Source organism: Pongo pygmaeus, chromosome 16 (genome assembly GCF_028885625.2).
Source record: "Pongo pygmaeus isolate AG05252 chromosome 16, NHGRI_mPonPyg2-v2.0_pri, whole genome shotgun sequence".
Classification (NCBI taxonomy): Eukaryota; Metazoa; Chordata; class Mammalia; order Primates; family Hominidae; genus Pongo; species Pongo pygmaeus.
In genome coordinates, this window is record NC_072389.2 from 77301314 (window position 1) to 77321071 (window position 19758).

Sequence of the window (19758 nt, forward strand, 5' to 3'; positions counted from 1 at the left end):
CTGAGGAGGGCCTGTGTGACCATACTTTGTGCTTGTTATATGGCTGAGAGGTTACTTGGTCCAGTCCCTATCCTAGGAGGAAATAAAGGCACAGCTGCCAAATCTGCCCCATCCATTCTTCTCTGAACTTTGGACGGGATAACCAGGTTATCTGATTGCTACAGACTGGGGAGGACAACAGCCGGGTGCGTCCCCAGAACGTGGGGTGGGTGTGTTGTCCAAACTCCAAGTCAGCAAACAGCGCAACAGAGAATTTTTATGTCATGTCCAGAAGCAATCCACAGTTTGAGAAACAAAGTTTGGGTAAGATTTCTGGGGTCCGTTGCTGGTTTACAGGGATAATTGGACAGACTATTTGAAATCTATCAGGATGATGATGATTTCTGTCAGGCCTGATGGGTCTCAGCTCATGAATAGCATGGGGGTTCTGGGATCAGCTCCCTGGGACAGGGCAGGCCTGGAGGGGTCACCTGTAAAAAGTTGGTAAGCAGGGGCATTGTGACCAGGCTTCCTCTTCCATGTCAATGGAGTCTGGAGGCAGAGTTGGAATCCAGCTCTGCACCTTTTTGCTGTGCACCCTCAGGCGGGTCAGCAACCTCTCTGAACACACAGCCAGTCTACAAAATAGAAGAAAACCCCTATAAGGTGGTTTTTGGCAGGGGAGAGGACATGGGGAGAGATTGAATAAATTAGTTGTCCATCCTAGCATAGAGCCCAGAACAAGGCACTGAAAAGACTTTTTAAATTTTTTTGTCCAACAACATCTTGGAGAGTTCTCATTTATATCAACATGCCTGGTCCTGATTTTGTTGGTCATATTTGCATGTCATATTTTAAACCATGAAGCATAACAGCCAACTAAGTAAGAAAGCCCTGGCAAAAAAGCTGAGAGGCCTGGTGCAGTGGATCACGCCTGTGATCCCAGCACTTTGGGAAGCCGAGGTGGGCAGATTGCTTGAGCCCAGGAGTTCGAGACCAGCCTGGACAACATGGCGAAACCCCATCTCTGCTAAAAGTAAAAAAAGCAGCTGGATGTGGTGGCACTCACCTGTAATCCCAGGTACTCAAGAGACTAAGACACGAGAATCACTTGAACCCAGGAGACACAGGGTGCAGTGAGCCTCCTGCACTCCAGCCTGGGTGAAAGAGTGAGACTCTGTCTCCAAAAAAAAAAAAAAAATTGCTGAGAAAGCCCTAATTGTTGTTGTTGTTGTTATTATTATTGCTGAAATGCGGTCTCGCTATGTTGCCCAGGCTGGTCTTGAACTCCTGGGCTCAAGCAATCCTCCTGCCTCAGCCTCTTAAAATGTTGGGATTACAGGCATAAGCCACCTCACCCAGCCCCCTTGTAGTTTTAACTGTGTTCTACAGTAACCCTAGAATTTGCTTCCTTATTTTATATTAAAATGAGACATACTTGAACAATATTCAATCAAAATAGAAATGTATACAGTCAAAAGCAACTGCCACATAATTGCCAAAACTTAGAAGCAACCAAGAAGTCCTTCAATAGGTGGATAGACAAAAACTAATGGAATATTATTTAGAGCTAAAAATAAATGAGCCGTCACATCACAAAAAGACATGGAGAAACCTTCCATGCATATTACCAAGTGAAAGAGGCCAATCTGAAAAGACTACCTGTTGTTTGACTCCAATTATATGACATTCTAGAAAAGTTAAAACTACGGAGACAGTAAAAAGATCAGTGGTTGCCAGGGGCTGGGAGGACAGAGGGATGAACAGGTAGAACACGGAGGATTTCAGGGCAGCGAAATTACTCTGTGTGATGTTACACTGGCGGATACATGTCACTGTGCAGTTGTCCAGACCCACAGAATGTGCACCCCCAAGTGTGAACCCTCTATGGACTATGAACTCTAAACGATAATGACGTGTCCGTGTAGGGTCATGAGTTACACATGTACCACTCTGATGTAGGATGATGGTAGTTAGGGACCCTGTGCCTGTGTGGTGGGAGGAGGTGTGTGGGAACTCTGTATTTTCTACTCACTTTTGCTGTGAACCTAAAACTGCTCTAAAAAAATAGTCCATTTAAAAAACAAAATCAACAGCTCCCAACCCCATGCCCTTCCCAGAGGGAGTCTAACCCTTTGGTGGGATTTTGCCTAGCCCTTTTCTATGCATATACAAACATGTTTCCAGCCATTTGAATCGTCATCTACAATCTCAGACGTGCAAGGAATATTGCGTATTATTATTTTCCATTAGTCAATTTAAATCTGACCTCAACTTCACCCTTCTTTGAAACCAGTAGATAATTCAATCGCAGTCTGCTTGGGGGTTACACACACACACACACACACACAGACACACACACATATTCTCACTCCAGATATAAGGAAAGATCTAGAGTCTTAGACAAGCCAAAGCATTGGCTAGACCCCCCTGGTGGTCTGTCCACACTAATTCCGCTGAGGTGCCACCAGGAGCAGCCTCATGGGGCCTTCAGGTTAGGGCTCTGCTCCTTCCAATCTGCATGGGGGCACAGGAAGCTAGTGAGGCTGGCAGCCAGGCCCCCTCTCCCACTGCAAGAGTGGCTTCCTCCTGGGACACTGGACATTGTCTGGTACACCTAAGGATCCATGGCACTCAGGAAACCCAAGACTCCAGACTCCTACCTCTCCTCCACCTTGAAAACCTCTCTCTCTCTCTCACTAGCTCTCTGTCTTGCTCTCTGTCTGTCCCTCTCTGTCTCTCTTACTGTCTCCCTCTCCTTTGCTCTCTCTTTCTTGCTCTCTGTCTCTCTCGCACTGTCTCTGTTTCTCTCTGTCTCTCTTGCTCTCTGTTTCTCTCTCTTGCTCTCTGTCTCTCCCACTTTCTGTCTCTGTCTCTGTCTCTCTTGCTCTCTGTCACTGTCCCTCTCTGTCTCTCTTGCTCTCTGTCTGTCTTCTTCTCTGTCTCTGTCTCTCCTGCTGTCTCGCTTTCTGTCTCTATCTCTCACTCTCTGTCTCTGTCTCTCCTGCTCTGTTGCTTTCTGTCTCTCTCTGTCTCTCTTGCTCTCTGTCTCTCTCTGTCTCTGTTGCTCTTTGTCTCTTTCTGTCTCTCTTGCTGTCTCTCTCTATCTCTCTGTCTCTCTTGCTGTCTGTCTCTCTCTCTTGCTCTCTGTCTCTGTCCCTCTCTGTCTCTCTTGCTCTCTGTCCCTCTTGCACTCTGTCTGTCTCTCTTCTTCTCTGTCTCTCCTGCTCTCTTGCTTTCTGTCTCTGTCTCTCTGTCTCTCTCTTGCTCTCTGTCTCTCCTGCTCTCTGTCCGTGTCTCTCTCTTGCTCTCTCTCTCTGGCTCTCTGGCTCGCTCTCTTGCTCTCTCTCTGTCTCTCTCGCTCTCTGACTCTGTCTTCCTCTCTTGCTGTCTGTCTTTGTCTCTCTCTTGCTCTCTGTCTCTCTTGCCGTCTCTTTCTCTGTCTCTCCCGCCCTCTGTATCTGTGTCTCTCTCTCTTGCTGTCTCTCTTTCTTACTGTTTCTCTGTCTCTCTTGGTCTCTTGGTCTCTTGGTCTCTGTCTCTTGGTCTCTGTCTCTCTCTCTCCCTTGCTCTCTGCCACTGTCTCTCTCTCCTCTCTCTCTTTCTCTCTCTCTCAAAATGTGCCCTCCTCCTGTCCCTGGGCTGGCCCCTCAGGGACATCCACTTTACCCTTAATGAAAGCCTAGGCTTTGCACTCTTGGAAGGGAAAGCTGTTGACTTCTGGCAGCTTTTGTTTTCTGTCCTGCACAAAAGCAAAGCAATAACATCTAAGGACTTTGCTACTCTTTCAAACCGGAGGAGGAAGTGGAGGAATAAAGATAGAAAATCACACACAAATTAGTATCTCAAAAAGTGACCTGCCACACCTGTGTGTATGTGTGTGTGTTATGCTTTTTTCTTTCACCAAACAATATTGTCATTTCTTCATGTCAGAACGTATATTTGCTGCATTCTTTTCAAAACTCACATAGTATTCCATTTTGTACTTGTAGCATAACGTAGTTTAACCAGTACCACTGGTGAACATTTGTGTCTGTTTGCTATTTCAGATAATACTTCAGTAACCATACTTGTATATTCAGATTTATGTAAAAGAAAATATTTGCGGAACAGATGTGCTAGAAACTGAATTGCTAGGTCAAAGGGTATGTGCATTTCAAATTTGGATAGATAATGCCAGATTTCCCTCCAAAACAGTGAATCTATTTGCAGTCTCATCCATAGTGACTGGAAGTGTGTTTTCCTGCACCTTTAACAGGAGTTTAGGGATTTAAGGGTTTCCAGACTTTCCAATCTTTGGTGTTAGGTGGTGGTGTTCTTTTCATGTGTATTTATGGAATTATGAGTAAAGTTGAGGATTTTTGTATGGGTTTTGGCTCTTTGTGTTTCTTTTTATGTGAACTGTCTATGGCTCACAATTCCTATTCCTACTGCAGTGTTCGTCTTTGTCTTATTGATTTTCAAAAGTGCTTTGCATGTGAGGGAAAGCACTAGTAGGTGTCTGCTTATTTTAAACAGATGTGCTTATGTGCTGTGACTTCAAAATGATCTCATGCTACACAGTCTCTAATGTCGAAGCAATTTCCTCTTTACAACTCAGGGTCTAAACTGATCCTGATTCTGTGTGTGCACGCTCACCTCTCCTAGGAGAATCCTTCAATGGCCAGATGGTGACAGAAGGCAGGAGCCAGGAGGAGGGAGAAGAGAAAGGGAGGAACGAGGAGAAGGAAGACTTGCGTGGGGAGGCCCCTGAGATGTTCACCTCAGAATCGGCACAGACCTTCCCAGTCAGGCATCCAGACAGATTTTCTCCCCGTCGACCGGACAACTTGGTGCCACCAGCACCGCAGCCCCCGCGGCGCAGCCGGGATCACAACTGGAAGCAGCTTGGGACGACAGAATGCTCCACGACCTGCGGGAAAGGTGAGCCTGTGTGGGGGACGGGTGGATCCCTGCAGAACCCTAAGCAAGGAGTGTGTGGGTGGCCCAAGGCAGTGGTCCCCGGCTTTTTTGGCACCAGGGACTGGTTTCGTGGAACATGATTTTTCCATGGATGGTGGTGGGGTTGGGGGATGGTTTCAGGATGAAACTGCCCTATCGCAGATCATCAGGCATTAGTTAGAGTCTCATAAGGAGCGTGCAACCTAGATCCCTCGCCTGCACAGTTCACAATAGGGTTCACACTCCTATGAGAATGTAACGCCACCGCTGATCTCGCCCACCCACCAGTCACCTCCTGCTGTGCGACCTGGTTCCTAACAGGCCATGGAATGGTGCCAATTGGGGGTCCCTGGCCCAAGGGACATGGCAAACCCTCACCTCTGTGAGCCTGTCTGTGAGATGGCTCATGGATGTGACAGATTGCATTGGGGCCCTCAACACCACCCTCAGGCTTAATGATTGGCTCAAAGGACTTACAAGACCCAGAAGAGCTGTTACAATTCATCACAGTCAAAGGATAGGGATTCGAGTTAATAAAGGAAAAGGTGCGTTGGCAAAGTCCTAGAGATGCCAGGCGCCAGCTTCCAGGTGTCCCCTCCAGCAGAGTCACACAGGGATGCACTTAATTCTCTCAGAAATGATGTAATTCAGAGGCTGAGAACACATGCCAAGTACTGCCAACCAGAGATGCTCACCCAAGATTTGGTGTCCAGGGTCTTTACTGGGGTCTCTCGTCTAGGTATGCAGCTCCAACATGGGTGACACTAGCTACTCTCCCTTTACCACCCCAGAAGCCAAACCAATACCATGTGGCCCAAGATCTCAGGCATAAAAAAACACTCTTATCAGGTGGCACATTCCAAGGGCTTAGAGGTTCTCTCTCAGGAGCTGGTCAAGGGCCTGTCTTTGGCATGTGCAGGGTTTGAGCAACTCAGGCCTGCTGTGCACATTTATTCATTAATAAACGGAATACACTCACATACTTCAAGATCTAAAATTTAATCTCCAAGTCAGGGTAGTGGAAGACTTACACAAATCCCAGTTGAAACTCATTCTCAAATCTCAGGATTTCAGGGGGAAAAAAAAAACAAAAAACATACTTTGCAGGCTTGGCGTGTTAGTTAGCTGGCTTTTACACTGACCAACACTCGCAGCTCCCATACTATCCCGGTAAAATCCCAACGCTGTATTCATTCATTATTCCAACCTGATCAGCTAGGACCACCAGGGACAAACCTGAAGGCCAACAAAGTCAGCTTTATTGACCCCTCACAACAAGGGAGTCCACACACCAGAGGAAGCATGGGGCGTCTCTCCAAACAAAAGAAAAGATAGAGTTGTAGGATTTGGGAGGATACAGTTTAGGTGAAATTTAAATAAAGCAGGGTTGTGATAGGCTGAAAGCAAAACATGGCAGTGTTACAGGGGTCACATCAGGATGATGAAGTGGACCCAGGGTCCCGTTTCCTTGAAAACTCCAAAGTTAAGGTAGATGTGGAATATGGTGTCCAGAAACCCTTTATCTGACATTCTATACCATATCAATGCTGCTTCTGTTTCAAGCTGACTCATTGCAAAGATACACCTATGAGAACTGTGTAGTTATCATTTCCTTCATATATATGATAATAGCCTCCTGTTTGTAGTAAAGTCCTATTTGATCCCCTGAAGTAGCTGTTCTTTGAGGGGAGGTTGCTAAAGAAGCAGGAAGGCTGTATCCCCCAGGAATCTCTGCAAACTGGGGAACTGTGTGATATCCCAGAGCATTGATTTGGGGTGTTTTTTTTTCTTTGCTTTGCTTTTCTTTTTCTTTTTCTTTTCTTTTCCTTTCTTTTCTTTTGGTACTGGTATCTAAGAGTACAAAGTTTGGAACCTCTCACAAAATTAGCACACTGAAAAATCTCATGACAGCTTCTAAAGTTTTTATCTTTTTCATAAGAGCATTGGCTTAGTGGCTTTTTAGAATAGAATTTAGGTCTTTGGTTCTTCTTGGGGGCTGGATCTTTTCCTGCCTGGAACCTCTGCAATTCCATAATGATTTGGTAACTGGAGTGTTGATTTATAGACGTTTTATTGTGCAAATTTTATTATGCTTATACTTAATAAATGTGCAAAGAATCTGGACTGTAGATTCATTGGACCAACTTCTTTTATATACTTTGTGAGGAAAAATTAAATGCTTATAAAATATGTCTTGACAATGGCAGAAAGCTAGAAATATTTCTGCATTAAGGCCAAAACCATTTTGGTGAGACTCTGTGATATTATAGAGGTAAGCAGTATGTAACGTAATTGATATAGGAACCCGAGATCAAAATGTATTATTATTGAAATATTCTACCTTTAGGTAATGTGTGATGCCCATCAAAGGAACCAGATACACTCAGAACTAGGTAAAAACAGGGAAAGTCATTAAAAGGATGAAAACTGTCATTGTGTGGTTTTCAACCAAGGGTGCCATGTGGAGAAGATTCTCTTTCACCCTGTCTGGAGCCCATAAGGCCTTGCGTTGTGAGCAGGATGAGATGAGGGCAAACGCATGTGCTGGTTCCCTGTGTGTCCTCCAGATGCTGCCACGATCTCTCTAATGGAGCAAACTCATAACCAAACGTTCCAGTTTTTGCCCCCACAACCCATCCCCAGGCTGTGTGATCCACACTGAGATATGGAGTTGAAATTTAAATAAAGCAAGGTTTTGATAGGCTGAAAGCAAAACATAACTGTTACTACCTCACTATATGCTAGTATCCTTCCCTTATGACACTCTAGTATCTGGCCAGCAAAGTCCTGCTCATACTCCAAGCTCTGAGACTGCCTTCTCTGCAAAGCCTTTCTGATTCTGCAAAGAACAGGTAGGCACTTCATCCTTGGGACCTCACAGCAATTCAGGACACATTTCTGTCCCAGCCCGGCTTGGCTGTCTCCATGAATATACACTTTGCAACTTCTGCACCTGGCATCATACCAAGCACATAGTAGGCACTCCTGTGTTTTTTGAATGAATGAGTATTTCATCACCACATTTCAAATGTGGAATATATGAGCTACTAGAAAATACATAAGGGTAGATTTTACATCTTTGTTGTACCCTAGATATATAAGTCTATTATTGCCTTTTCCCATGTTCTGTCAACACAGCATAAAGAATGTGGATTTACCTGTTAGAAACTGAATAAGTGGCCGGGCGTGGTGGCTCACACCTGTAATCGAAGCATTTTGGGAGGCCAAGGCAGGTGTATCACTTGAGGTCAAGAGTTCAAGACCAGCCTGGCCAATATGGCGAAACCCTGTCTTTACCAAAAATACAAAAATTAGCTGGGCATGGTGATGCATGCATGTAATCCCAGCTACTTGGGAGGCTGAGGCAGAACAATTGCTTGAACCCAGGAGGCGAAGGTTGCAATGAGCCAAGATCATGCCACTGTACTCCAGTCTGGGCGACAGAGCAAGACTCCATCTCAAAAAAACAAACAAACAAAAACTGAACAATCTCTTTCTCTGGATTTCCATATGATTTTGTTTAATCTTCTGTCCTTTGCATTGCAGAAACACACACACACAGAAATTCACAAGAGTGAGGTATGGGACTGAGCATGCACAGGACCCATTTTCGATATTTAGCCCATATACACCCATGTGTGCATGTACACACACAGACACACACACACACTCGGCATCTGCCACTCAGAATGTCTGAGGCAACATGTCTAGCTCTTCTTTACCCAGTAAATGGCACCAGTTCTCAGACCCAAGAGATACTGAAGAGGTGCCTCGGAAATAAAGCAAACCTAGGGATGTGTTGTTTCTCATCCCTCCCTTCTCTGGCTATCCTAGTTCCTTTTTCTTTCATGTGACAAGTGGCAGCAGCCCATGGAGGCCTCTCCTTTGCTCTCTCCCAGGCAGTGATGGCACCAGACTTGCAGGGTAGGTGAGGCAATGCGGAGGCACAGATGCGGAGCACATCTAATGGTCGTCAGCAGTCATGGCAAGTGACTGGGAAATCCCAAGCCTCCCGGCATTGTCCAAGTCACTTACGCACAGAATAAGTCCATTCCCCTTGTGATCCCATTGTGTATTTTCACACATACCCTCGCCCAAACCCTTCTCCAGTCCTTCTTGGTGGAGCTAACTACACCACACAGTTCTGTGCTTTTCATGGTCAAATTTCCCTTTGTCTAAGTGCTTCCAGCATCATGATATCCCCATCTCAGGGAAGGGTCCCGTTGCTGGCATCCAAGAGTGGTCCATACTCACACAGCCATTGATCAGGCCTCTGTCAAACTCTTGGCTTGTTTCATTTGATTCCTAGAGTTCCAAGTCTAGAGTCATTTAATTTTTTCTTGCTCTTTATTTTGTCTCTCTTCCATAATGTCCCACTGATGTCTACCCTAGCCCCTGAATTCACTGACCTCATTTATTATCTACTAATCACCCATGTACAGTTGCCCCCTTCAACATGACATATTTCTATTTTGATCAACGTGTCTGCATATAAGGCAGCCGAACTGATCCCGAATAGTTTTCCTGCTGCCTGAAGCCCAGCCAGTGCCTGACCTCACCACCTTGTTCCTGCTTGCTAGCAAGTAGAGGAATAATTGAATTGCAATCGTGAACAATGGGAGGTGGCCAGGTGCTGTCTCCCTTTCTAAAGATACTAAAACTGACCCAAAGAAACAAACCACTGCGGCCACTAGACTCAAGAGTTGTAGATATGGGCCAGGCGCCGTGGCTTATGCCTGTAATCCCAGTACTTTGGGAGGCCGAGGTGGGCAAATCACCTGAGGTCAGGAGTTTAAGACAAGCCTGGACAACATGGCAAAACCGCGTCTCTACTAAAAATACAAAAATTAGCCGGGCGCAGTGGCAGGCACCTGTAATCCCAGCTACTTGGGAGGCTGAAGCAGGAGAATCACTTGAACCCGGTAGGTGGAGGTTGTGGTGAGCAGAGATCATGCCACTTCACTCCAGCCTGGGTGACAGAGCTAAACTCCGTCTCAAAAAAATAAAAAAAAATTTGTAGATCTGGCATTTTCCCACCTTCAGAGAGCCAGAGGGCCTCTGAGTTCATTTCCATGGAGCTGGACCATGGACAATGTCCATAAATGCCCTAAAATGTCAAGGGAAGGCAAGCAGTGGCCAGGTGCTAGCAGGACCCATCTTCCCAAGACACAGAGCATTCCTATGGGAGCCTGTATCCTTTTGATTAAAAAAATTTGATTTCTCCCTTATTTGAGTGCCAAGTGGTTGAGATAGTTCCTTTTGCTTTCCTATCCACAAACATCTAAATGGAAAAGCTAAACCCACATGGTCTGAAGGAAAAGGAATAGGCTAAATAAGATCTTCACTTAATCCCTTAATAGCCGAGTCCCACTGCAAGCTGTGAACCATGTATTCACCTTTATAACTGCACAGTGTACTTAATGTTTGTTGAATTTAATTAAAAATCTGTTCTATTTAATGGAAGGAGATCTGTAGCTGGACAAACTTTAATTCCACAAAAGTTTTTGCGTCCCATTAACTTTACAGTCAGTACTGCCTTTTACTCAGCCAATAATTGTGCTTAATTGGAATGTTATTTTAAATAATGGTCTCAAGTTATAGCCACACTGTAAATTTTTACTGCCAGGGTAATTTAAACAAATGATCGTTTCAGATTCAACACTGTCTTGCAAACTGTCAAGTTTCTTACTGCTCTCTGGCTCAGTGTGTCATACAAGATAAGCTTGAAAAACCACTGAAACACTTTCATGACTGATGAAATATTGAGATGTTTATGTTAAAAGATAGCCCGTATGTTGCAGTTAAAATTGTAAGGAGTTGGAGCTTCAGAAAATATGAATGCCTGGCCAATTAGCAACAGAGATAAGACAGAGTTGTAGAATAAAGTATAGTATTCTTCCCGGCAGGAGTTGTATACTGGCCTGGACTGTGGGGAAGACAGTTATTTGTGAAGAAGCATCTTCCCGTGGTTGGTTCAGGTTCAGGGGTTACATTTCTCACGTTATAAACGTCCATTAGTAATAGCTCAGTGTTGCCACCAGGCGGCAGCAGAGAGAGGAAGGCAGAATTGAATCAGCTGTTTTTTTTTTTTTTTTTTTTTTTTTTATTGACAGCTAGACATTCCAAATTCTGGCTTTTTATCGAAAATAGGTGTATCCTTATTAATCCAATGAAAGTAAAACAAAAAACCTAAAACTATTATAAACATTCATTCAACACCATTCAAACATTCATTCAACACAGTCATTTAGTGAGCCCCTGCTACTCTCCTAGGTACTGGGGCTACAGAGATTAAGTAGCCCTGTCCCTCAGAAACTCACTGTCTCATGGGAAGTAGACATATGCTTGGATCACTGAAATACCATTGGATGGGTACTTTATTAGAAGAACATGAAAGATGCTTGCCAAAGGGGGAGGCAGCTGCTCTTCTGCCCTTTCTTGAATCTTCTACTTCTGTGCTTCAGCCTATCCCTTAAAATGCACCTGGTCTAGCAGGCTAGTTTGTCAGGCAGGTACTTTCATTCCAGTTTAATGACCTAGACAGCCTCCTCCCTCCAAATACACATGCACATATCTACCCAAACCCAATTCTTTCTCTAGAACGAAGCTTGGCCCATTTAGGACACTTTCTCTTTGACGCTTCCAGAGAACTTTAGAAAAGTTACTATTTGTGTTCATTCTGTAATCATTCCCCTGCCTAGGGAATCTCTCTTTTGTTATCTTGAACTATTATGAAGATGCTTTGTATCTGCCTTTGAGCATATTTAGACCGTGTCCACAAATAGATTATTGATTCCTTTTAGGGCAGGCTCTTCTTTGCACCCCCACAGTTCCTAGCAAAGACCTGTGAGGTAGGTGTGTGTAAACCCTCAAATGAAGGGGGAGTGTAAGTGCGCGTGCGTGTGTGAATTGTCCTCACTGTTTCTGTGCCCTCTCTTCATCAGCACCCGAATCTCTGTGCATCTCCACCCGTAGCCCAGCTTTCCAGTGTGTGGGACTGTCCTTCAGACATTCTCCTGTTGTTGCAGGATCGCAGTACCCTATTTTCCGCTGTGTGCACAGAAGCACTCATGAAGAGGCTCCTGAGAGCTACTGTGACTCCAGCATGAAGCCGACCCCCGAGGAGGAGCCCTGCAACATCTTCCCTTGCCCAGCCTTGTAAGATGGCCCCTCCGTTTAGGTCGCCTATTACCAGGTCACTTCAGGTCACTTATGCACAGGACCTTAGGAACAGATATGTCAGTCTAAATCTGATTTAGAAATACAAGACTTGGACCATGCATAAAATGCAGTCTGTTTAGCAGGCACACCTGTCTTGCAGGATGAACTCAGGAGCTGATAGCCTTTAGCAAGTCAACCCACTTCTGGGAAGCCCACCCTTGGCAAAGCTGGAGCAATTAGGTTTGAGCCTGGTAAGGAAAACAAAGGAGGAAGCAAAAAATGAGAAGCCAGTATAGTTAGTGTCATAGGTGAGCTGTTTACAGAGAGAGGATAATGCAAGTCACAAAAACATCAGCCTGGAGAGGCCAAGAAAAGTCTCTCGGGAGAGGTCTTGAACTGTTTTGGTTTTTTGGTTTTGTTTTTGTTTTTATGGCGGAGTCTAGCTCTGCTGCCCAGGCCAGAGTGCAGTGGCACAATCTCAGCAACCTCCACCCCCTGGGTTCAAGCAATTCTCCTGCTTCAGCCTCCCAAGTAGCTGGGACTACAGGTGCACAATACCATGCCTGGCTAATTTTTGTATTTTTTGTAGGGACGGGGTTTTGCCATGTTGGCCAGGCTGGTCTTGAACTCCTGAGCACTAATGATCTGCCCACCTCAGCCTCCCAAAGTGCTGGGATTACGGGCATGAGCCACCGCGCCTGGCCTTGAACTGGTTATTGAATGATAAATGGGACACTTGAAGAAGAACAAGGGGAAAGGGCCCTAAAAGGGTCAAAAACCTAATTTTCAGAGTAATAAAAATATAATTCTCATCCAAGTATATGATGAGCATGGGCTGATGTCTCATTTAACTAGTAGCAGAGCAGATGACAGAGGAGGGTTTGCGAAACTGATATGGGAATTGTTAATGAAAAACAAAGAATGCTGGAATAAGATTTCTAAGTTAGTAGCAAAAACGAGTTAATGATCTACAGTGTAATAAAACTAACCTTTGGAGGTTTTTTTTCTAATTAGATAAAAATCATTTGTACCTTTTCAGTTTTCTATAACTTTTAATAGAATCTGGGCCCTAATCACTGGTAAATAGCATGTCAAGTGTCAAGCAAATTTATCGTCCTTTACAGAGTCAGATGACCCTTAGGCAGACTTTTTCTTTTTCTTTTTCTTTTCTTTTTTTGAGACAGGGTCTTGCTCTGTTGCCCAGGCTGGAGTGCAGTGGCACAATCATGGCTCACTGCAGCCTCAACCTCCCGGGCTCAAGCCATCCCCTGACCTCATCCTCCCGAGTAGCTGGGACTACAGGCACACACCACCACACCCAGCTAACTTTGGTATTTTTTTGTAGAGATGGGGTTTTGCCATGTTGCCCAGGCTGGTCTCGAACTCCTGGGCTCAAGCCATCCTCCCACCTCAGCTTCCCAAAGTGCTAGGATTACAGGCATGCGCCACACCGTGCCCAGCCTGGGCTGACTTTTAAGCAATGCTCTAGTAAGAAACTCCACCCATAGTGATTCTGATGATTCTGTGTACACTGGTGCGGGCTCATGCTCCCTTCTTGTTGACTGAAGGTTGTCTCTCACTCTCGCTCTCTCATTCCTGAACCAGCTGGGACATCGGGGAGTGGTCTGAGTGCAGCAAGACCTGTGGCCTGGGCATGCAGCACCGCCAGGTTCTGTGCCGCCAGGTGTATGCCAACCGCAGCCTGACGGTGCAGCCCTACCGCTGCCAGCACCTGGAGAAGCCTGAGACCACCAGCACCTGCCAACTCAAGATCTGCAGCGAGTGGCAGATCCGGACCGACTGGACCTCGGTACGCAGGCAGGGCAGCCCGCTCCGCAGCTCCCTCTCCAGCTCCCACCACACTCTCCAGCCTCCCCCACCAAGACCTGAGATGGGTAACCCTGAGTTCCACAGAAGGGAACCCGTCCTGTGGGGGTCTGGATGGCTGTTTTTGCAAACCACAGGATGTACCAATAGTTCAATGAGTTCAGGGTAGTGTGTGCCACCCACAGCCAACTTTATGGGTGAGCCCAGGGGAGCCCTGTGATACTGGCCTCATCTGTTTTGTGAGTCATGGTGAAGTGAAGGTTGGCAACTGCTGGTAGAGCCAACTCCTTCCAATTTTCCCCACCCATTTTATAGCTGAAAAGACTGAGGCCTGGAAGAATAGAGTAGTGTCAGTCAAAATTAAGACTGTTAAGGCAGAAATAATTTGATAAAAGATTTATTGGAAGCCAATGTAAGGATCAGCCCAAGAAGACACACGAACAACGTTGGACGTGTTCCAAAGTCTGTTACAAGTTAAAAGGCTTTTAGAAGAAAGTTTAGGAGAGGAGAGGGAGACCCCTCGAATCGGAGTTGTCTTTTTCATTGGAGGGTACAGCACAGAGGTTGCAATCACTGGCTACAGATGACAACATACAGGCTAAAATGTTTTAAGTGCAAGACAGTCAATAAAACTTCATGAGTCAGAAATAAATCAGCAAAACTTTATGACTCAGAAACAAACCAAACAAACCAGTGTCCTCTTCAGTGTCCACAAGTTACATATTAATCAGTATGTCAACAGTTTGAAGAATTCACCATAAGATTTGAGGAACTGACAATAATATTCTTTACTCTAAACAGGATGTAAGCCATGAATCCTAAGACCTTCTTCCCAGGCAACTTAGAACATAGTTTATTCTTCAAGGGCAGAGGTGCATGACTTAACCCCTTGCCTGCCATGGCGTTGGGTCCTGTTTATAATTTGGCATCTTATTGCCACAGAGAGTCCATTCTGTCAGTCTTATGATTTCTCTCTTAGCATCAGTGCTGGTCAGTTGCGTCTACACTGCAAAAGGGAGGCTGTATGACAGGATGTGTCCAACCTCCCATCCTGTCATGGCCAGGAAATCTGTTTTTAAGGTTTCTCTGGGGTCTCTTTGGCCAAGAGGAGGCCCATTCAGTCAGCTGGGAGGCTTAGGATTTTTTTTTTAGTTTACAGTAGGCGAGGCGTCTAAAAAGGTCTTGTAGAAAAGGGTTGTGGAGTTTTCTAGGGCTCAGATCCCTGCCCCAGGTGGTGACATGCATGACAGAGCCTCAGTCTCATGGGGCTGGTCACAAAGGCTGCGGGCTCCATGCTGGTGGTTCTCTCCCAGAGCTGAAGCTGCTGGTTCCCCTGACGTCAGTGTGCTGTGTTTCAGTGCTCGGTGCCCTGCGGCGTGGGACAGAGGACCCGTGATGTGAAGTGTGTGAGCAACATTGGGGATGTGGTTGACGATGAGGAATGCAACATGAAGCTCCGGCCGAATGACATTGAGAACTGCGACATGGGACCCTGTGCCAAGAGCTGGTTCCTCACCGAGTGGAGCGAAAGGGTGAGTGTGATGGTGGGCAGAGCACCGGGGACCGAGGTCTGCCAGGTGCCTCCAAAACCACACGAAGATGAATCACTGGCTCAGAATCTCAAGACTGATTTCTGGCTCTGGGGGGAAAAAAAAGGCCCAGAGAGGAATTCATAGGCTTTCTATCCTTACTTGAGGACTGAGGGGCTCTAAAGGTGAGGAGTGGGTATGAAAAACTTGATTGAATTCTCCTTAGCACTCCATGTGGTCACTCCATAGTACTAGGTAAAGTGAATCATTACATCCCATCGTTCATATGTCTTGTAAGTGCCTGGTGTCTCATAGACACTCAGCAATGGCAGGCCCCTCTACTGCTTTCTGCCAACTCAAAACATCCCACACCCCGTTCCCTCCCCAGTAGCCTGGCCTCCCGTGGGAGGTCTCAGGTATCAAAGAATAACTCAAAGGCATATATAGTTAACCATTAGCCCACCAGTTACCTGTATATAAGGGAAAACAGTCATAGGTTAAATTCATCTATCAAAGGCAAAAGGAGGATTTATATGAAAAGGGGTTTCTGGAGATGGAGTGATGTTGGTTACACAACAGCGTGAATGCACTTAATGCCCCAGAGGTGTGGGCTTAAAAGTGGTTACGATGGTCAATTTTATGCTATGTGTCTTCTACCACAATCAAAAATGATGTTTGAGAAAAGACACTAAACAAATTGTAGAATGTACCTTGGGACAGGGAGAAGAAAGGAGGAAGGAGATAAGGAATTGTGCTTCCTTTCCTGGTGGAAGCAGCGGATTGGCGGGCATGGGGTGGCCAGCCAGAGGGTTTGCCCAGGGAAGCTGCACAGCTGTGAGAGGCACCAAGTCCAGGTTCTGGATTCTCCAGGAGATCTAAGGAGTTTACCTGGGATGAGAACATGATTGGCTATCTCTGACCTTGGTTAGCGGCCTACCTCTCGGATACATTAGTTCTGCCCCACTTCCCTTGCTAGAATCCCGCGCATACACATTGCCTGTGAACCGCATTAAAGTGCAGGTCTGAGGCAGCAGATGTGGGGAGGATCCAGGGAGTCTACATTTATTTTCTTTCTTTTTTTCTTTTCTTATTTTTATTTATTTATTTATTTATTTTTTGAGACAGGGTCTCATTCTGTTGCCCGGGCTGGAGTGCAGTGGTGCAATCTCGGCTCACTGCAGCCTCGACCACCTGGGTTCAAGCAATCCTCCCGCCTCAGCACCCCCCTGCCCCCCTCCCCCCTAACATAGGTGGGACTAGGTGCACGCCACCACCCGGCTAATTTTTTGTATTTGTTTGTGGTTTCACCATGTTGCCCAAGCTGGTCTCAAACTCCTGGGCTCAAGTGATCTGCCACCTCAGCCTCCTGAAGCCCTGCAGTTGTAGGCATGAGCCACCACGCCTGGCCACAGCCTACATTTCTAATAGGTTCCCCGGGGTCTCTGAGACCACTGGTCCAAGGACCACACTCTGAGTAACAAGGCCATAAAAAAGACAGAGCAGCGCAGCCATGTTCTTGGATCTTAGGAGACATGATGCAGCCCATGAGCCCCCACCCCTGTCCGCACTCCCAGCATCATGAGAACAACAACCGTAGTATCTCACACTCAAAGAAGGACCCTTTCACGCAGTTTGGGGATATCAGCAGAGATGCCCCATACAGCCACATTGGCTGACTCCAACTGGTCAGTGTCCATTCTGACTGGTCAATGGCCACCATGCACCTGTTATTGAGTATTTTGAATATCACCCCTAGAGGTGTTCACATAGGTTTTCTCTCCCTCCGCAGTGTAAGATGCCCCTTCATTTTGTCCCTCTATCACCATAACAATCCACTTCCACAGGGAGTGTTATCCAGAAAGAGAGGAAGGACAAACCTGCAAATGCAGCCTTCACTCCACCTCCAGAGATGGTCCTGGAGATTCTTACCTAGCGACTCATCTTCTTGTGTGTTCCCCACACCTCATGGCATATGGCCTCTGCCCCTTAGCCCCAGGATGGCCCCAGATGGACAGCCCTTGGTGCAAATACTGAGCTTCCAAGATGAGCATCTGACCGTGCCCCCAATCCCAGGAGCAGACACTAATTTGGCCATCTGGGAGGCTCTAACCAAAGAGAAACAGATGGAGAGTAAGTGCTGACCTGGCCACTGACTCAAGCTTCTGCCCTAAAGCTGAGTCCAGGAAAGCTCATCCTAGTTCTTCCGTGTATCCCTATTTTCCAAGCCTCCCATCCCAAACGTTAGCTCATGGTACTGCGGAAACAGTGGCGGAAGGTGTTTGTGAGCTCAGCCTCCTTGCCAGCATGAGAAATCCTCTGCAGTGCCCCTGACATAGGTCACAGCTCTTGCCCAAACCCTTTATCAGAAATTCACCCTGTGTCCAGACAATTACATCTATTTCTTGTACAGCTCAAGGTGTCAAGAGGTCTCCTTTTACAATGAACCAAAGTGTTTCTTACTAAGTCCCATTGTCCTTTAGAAAAGGACAGCCCTACAGCCATTGGGGGACCCCTTCCACTTTCTCCAGGCTAAAAATTCCTAGTTTCTTCAACTAATCCTTTTGTGCTTTAGTTTCTGAACTCATTCGTGTTCTCAGTAAACTTGATGGATTTCCTGTATCAGCAAATGGATGAAAAGAATGATGCTGGGCTTTCATTTTTATATTGGAATCATTCTTTTTCAAAAAAATGTTGATTTTTTTCCGATTATAAAGTAACACAGTATTGTTTTAAGAATATGAGAAATTTGGAAAAGTATGCTCCAAACCTCTTCACTAAAAGAAAATTTGAGATTATTTTAAGCTATACTTCAAGCTTTTTTCTTCTCATATATACTTTACCTACATAGCTTTTTTTCCTCATACATACTTTAAAGATACAAATGTATCTTTATATCATAATGTATGTATAATTTGGTCACCTGCTCTTTTCACTTAATTATTATAAACATAAAATCTTTAAAACATGATTTTTATTATAATAAGCTATAGAACTACATAATTGAAACAATCTCCTATTTCTAAATGTTTGGGATTTTCTGGTTTTTATTTTTATTTTTATTTTTGAGACCAGGTCTTGCTCTGTTGCCCAGGCTGGAGTGCAGTGGCACAATCATGGCTCACTGAAGCCTTGACCTCCTGGCCTCTAGTGATCCTCCCGCCTCAGCCTCCTGAGTAGCTGGGATTACAGGTATAAGCCTCCATACACGAGTGAGGTTTTACTGTTTAAAACAGAATATTTTAAGAGACTCTTCAGTAAGTGTTCTTGTGCATAAGTCTTTATATGCACCTTTTCTTATCTCCGTAAAATAGTGGGGACGTGGAATCATGTTAAATTATGGGAAAATATTATTAATGCTTTTAGAACTCTTAATACATTTTAGCTAATTGTTCTCCAGAAAGATTATTTCAGTGTAGTCTTCCAAGCAGCAACTGAGAGCGCTTTTACAGTCATTTTGTTGCCATGATTCTTTAGTTTGTAAATTCCATGTCTCTACATTTGCCACTCTCTGAAAAGTCAGTGGGCTCAGAGCACAACACGTACAGAGAAAAAACAACTCTGTGGGGAAAGTAGCTGCAGTGGTTCATTCCTCTGTGTGTCTCCCATGTTTATTTAGAACAGTAAAAAGCTACATGTAAATTTTCCAAAGATTTCCACACTACCTATTTCCTCTCCAATAATGACTTGCAGATTTCCCCTTAAAGTAATTTTGCTTTGCATTTCAACATAAGTTCTTGCCGAATCTAGCTTGGCTTAAAATTATAAATAGAGCAAAGAATGAGCACTTTATTCTATTCAGGGAACTCTTTTGTTCATTTTGGAAAAGATGCTATAAATCATGCAAGTTGGGTGCTATGATGTAAGTAAATAATTTTTGCCTTATCTACCCTCAGAATAGATCATGAATTCTAAATGTTCATGCTTATTTTAGAGTAGATGAGTGGGAAGGGAGTACTGTTGGGTTTAAGAAATGCATATTGGCTTTGGTATCATCTCCATGACCACCACTTATTTCATATTTGACCCTGAGCCAGCTACTGATTCACCGAGCTTCAGTTTTTTCAACTGTAACATTGCTGAGTAACCGCTGCAGTAACGTATTTGAAACTATGACCTAGATGAGGTTGGCACAGTGGGAAGGGTTTCCTTTGGGCTGCTTCATTCTTCTTCAGCTCCGTGTCACCAGGGGCCTTTGGGCCACCAGTTGGTCTTAGAAAAAGTTCAGCCCCTGGAATGACCAGCGGATGGCAGTCTTCCACTTTTGAATAGTTGCTTTGTGTAGAAAATGGCCTTGTTAAGCTTTAGTCTGAACTATGAAATT

At 45.2% G+C, this 19758-nt stretch overlaps 1 protein-coding gene across 3 annotated transcripts in view; it reads left to right on the forward strand.

Annotated features, from left to right (window-relative positions):
• THSD4 (thrombospondin type 1 domain containing 4) overlaps window positions 1-19758 on the forward strand; it is a 681844-nt gene that overhangs the window by 632910 nt on the left and 29176 nt on the right. For all 3 annotated transcript variants that reach the window (XM_054451459.2, XM_063652717.1, XM_063652718.1), the window contains 4 exons: window positions 4627-4902; window positions 11949-12078; window positions 13687-13891; window positions 15267-15440. In XM_054451459.2, coding sequence (XP_054307434.1) covers window positions 4627-4902; window positions 11949-12078; window positions 13687-13891; window positions 15267-15440 — 785 coding nt within the window. The remainder of the gene's footprint in view (window positions 1-4626; window positions 4903-11948; window positions 12079-13686; window positions 13892-15266; window positions 15441-19758) is intronic.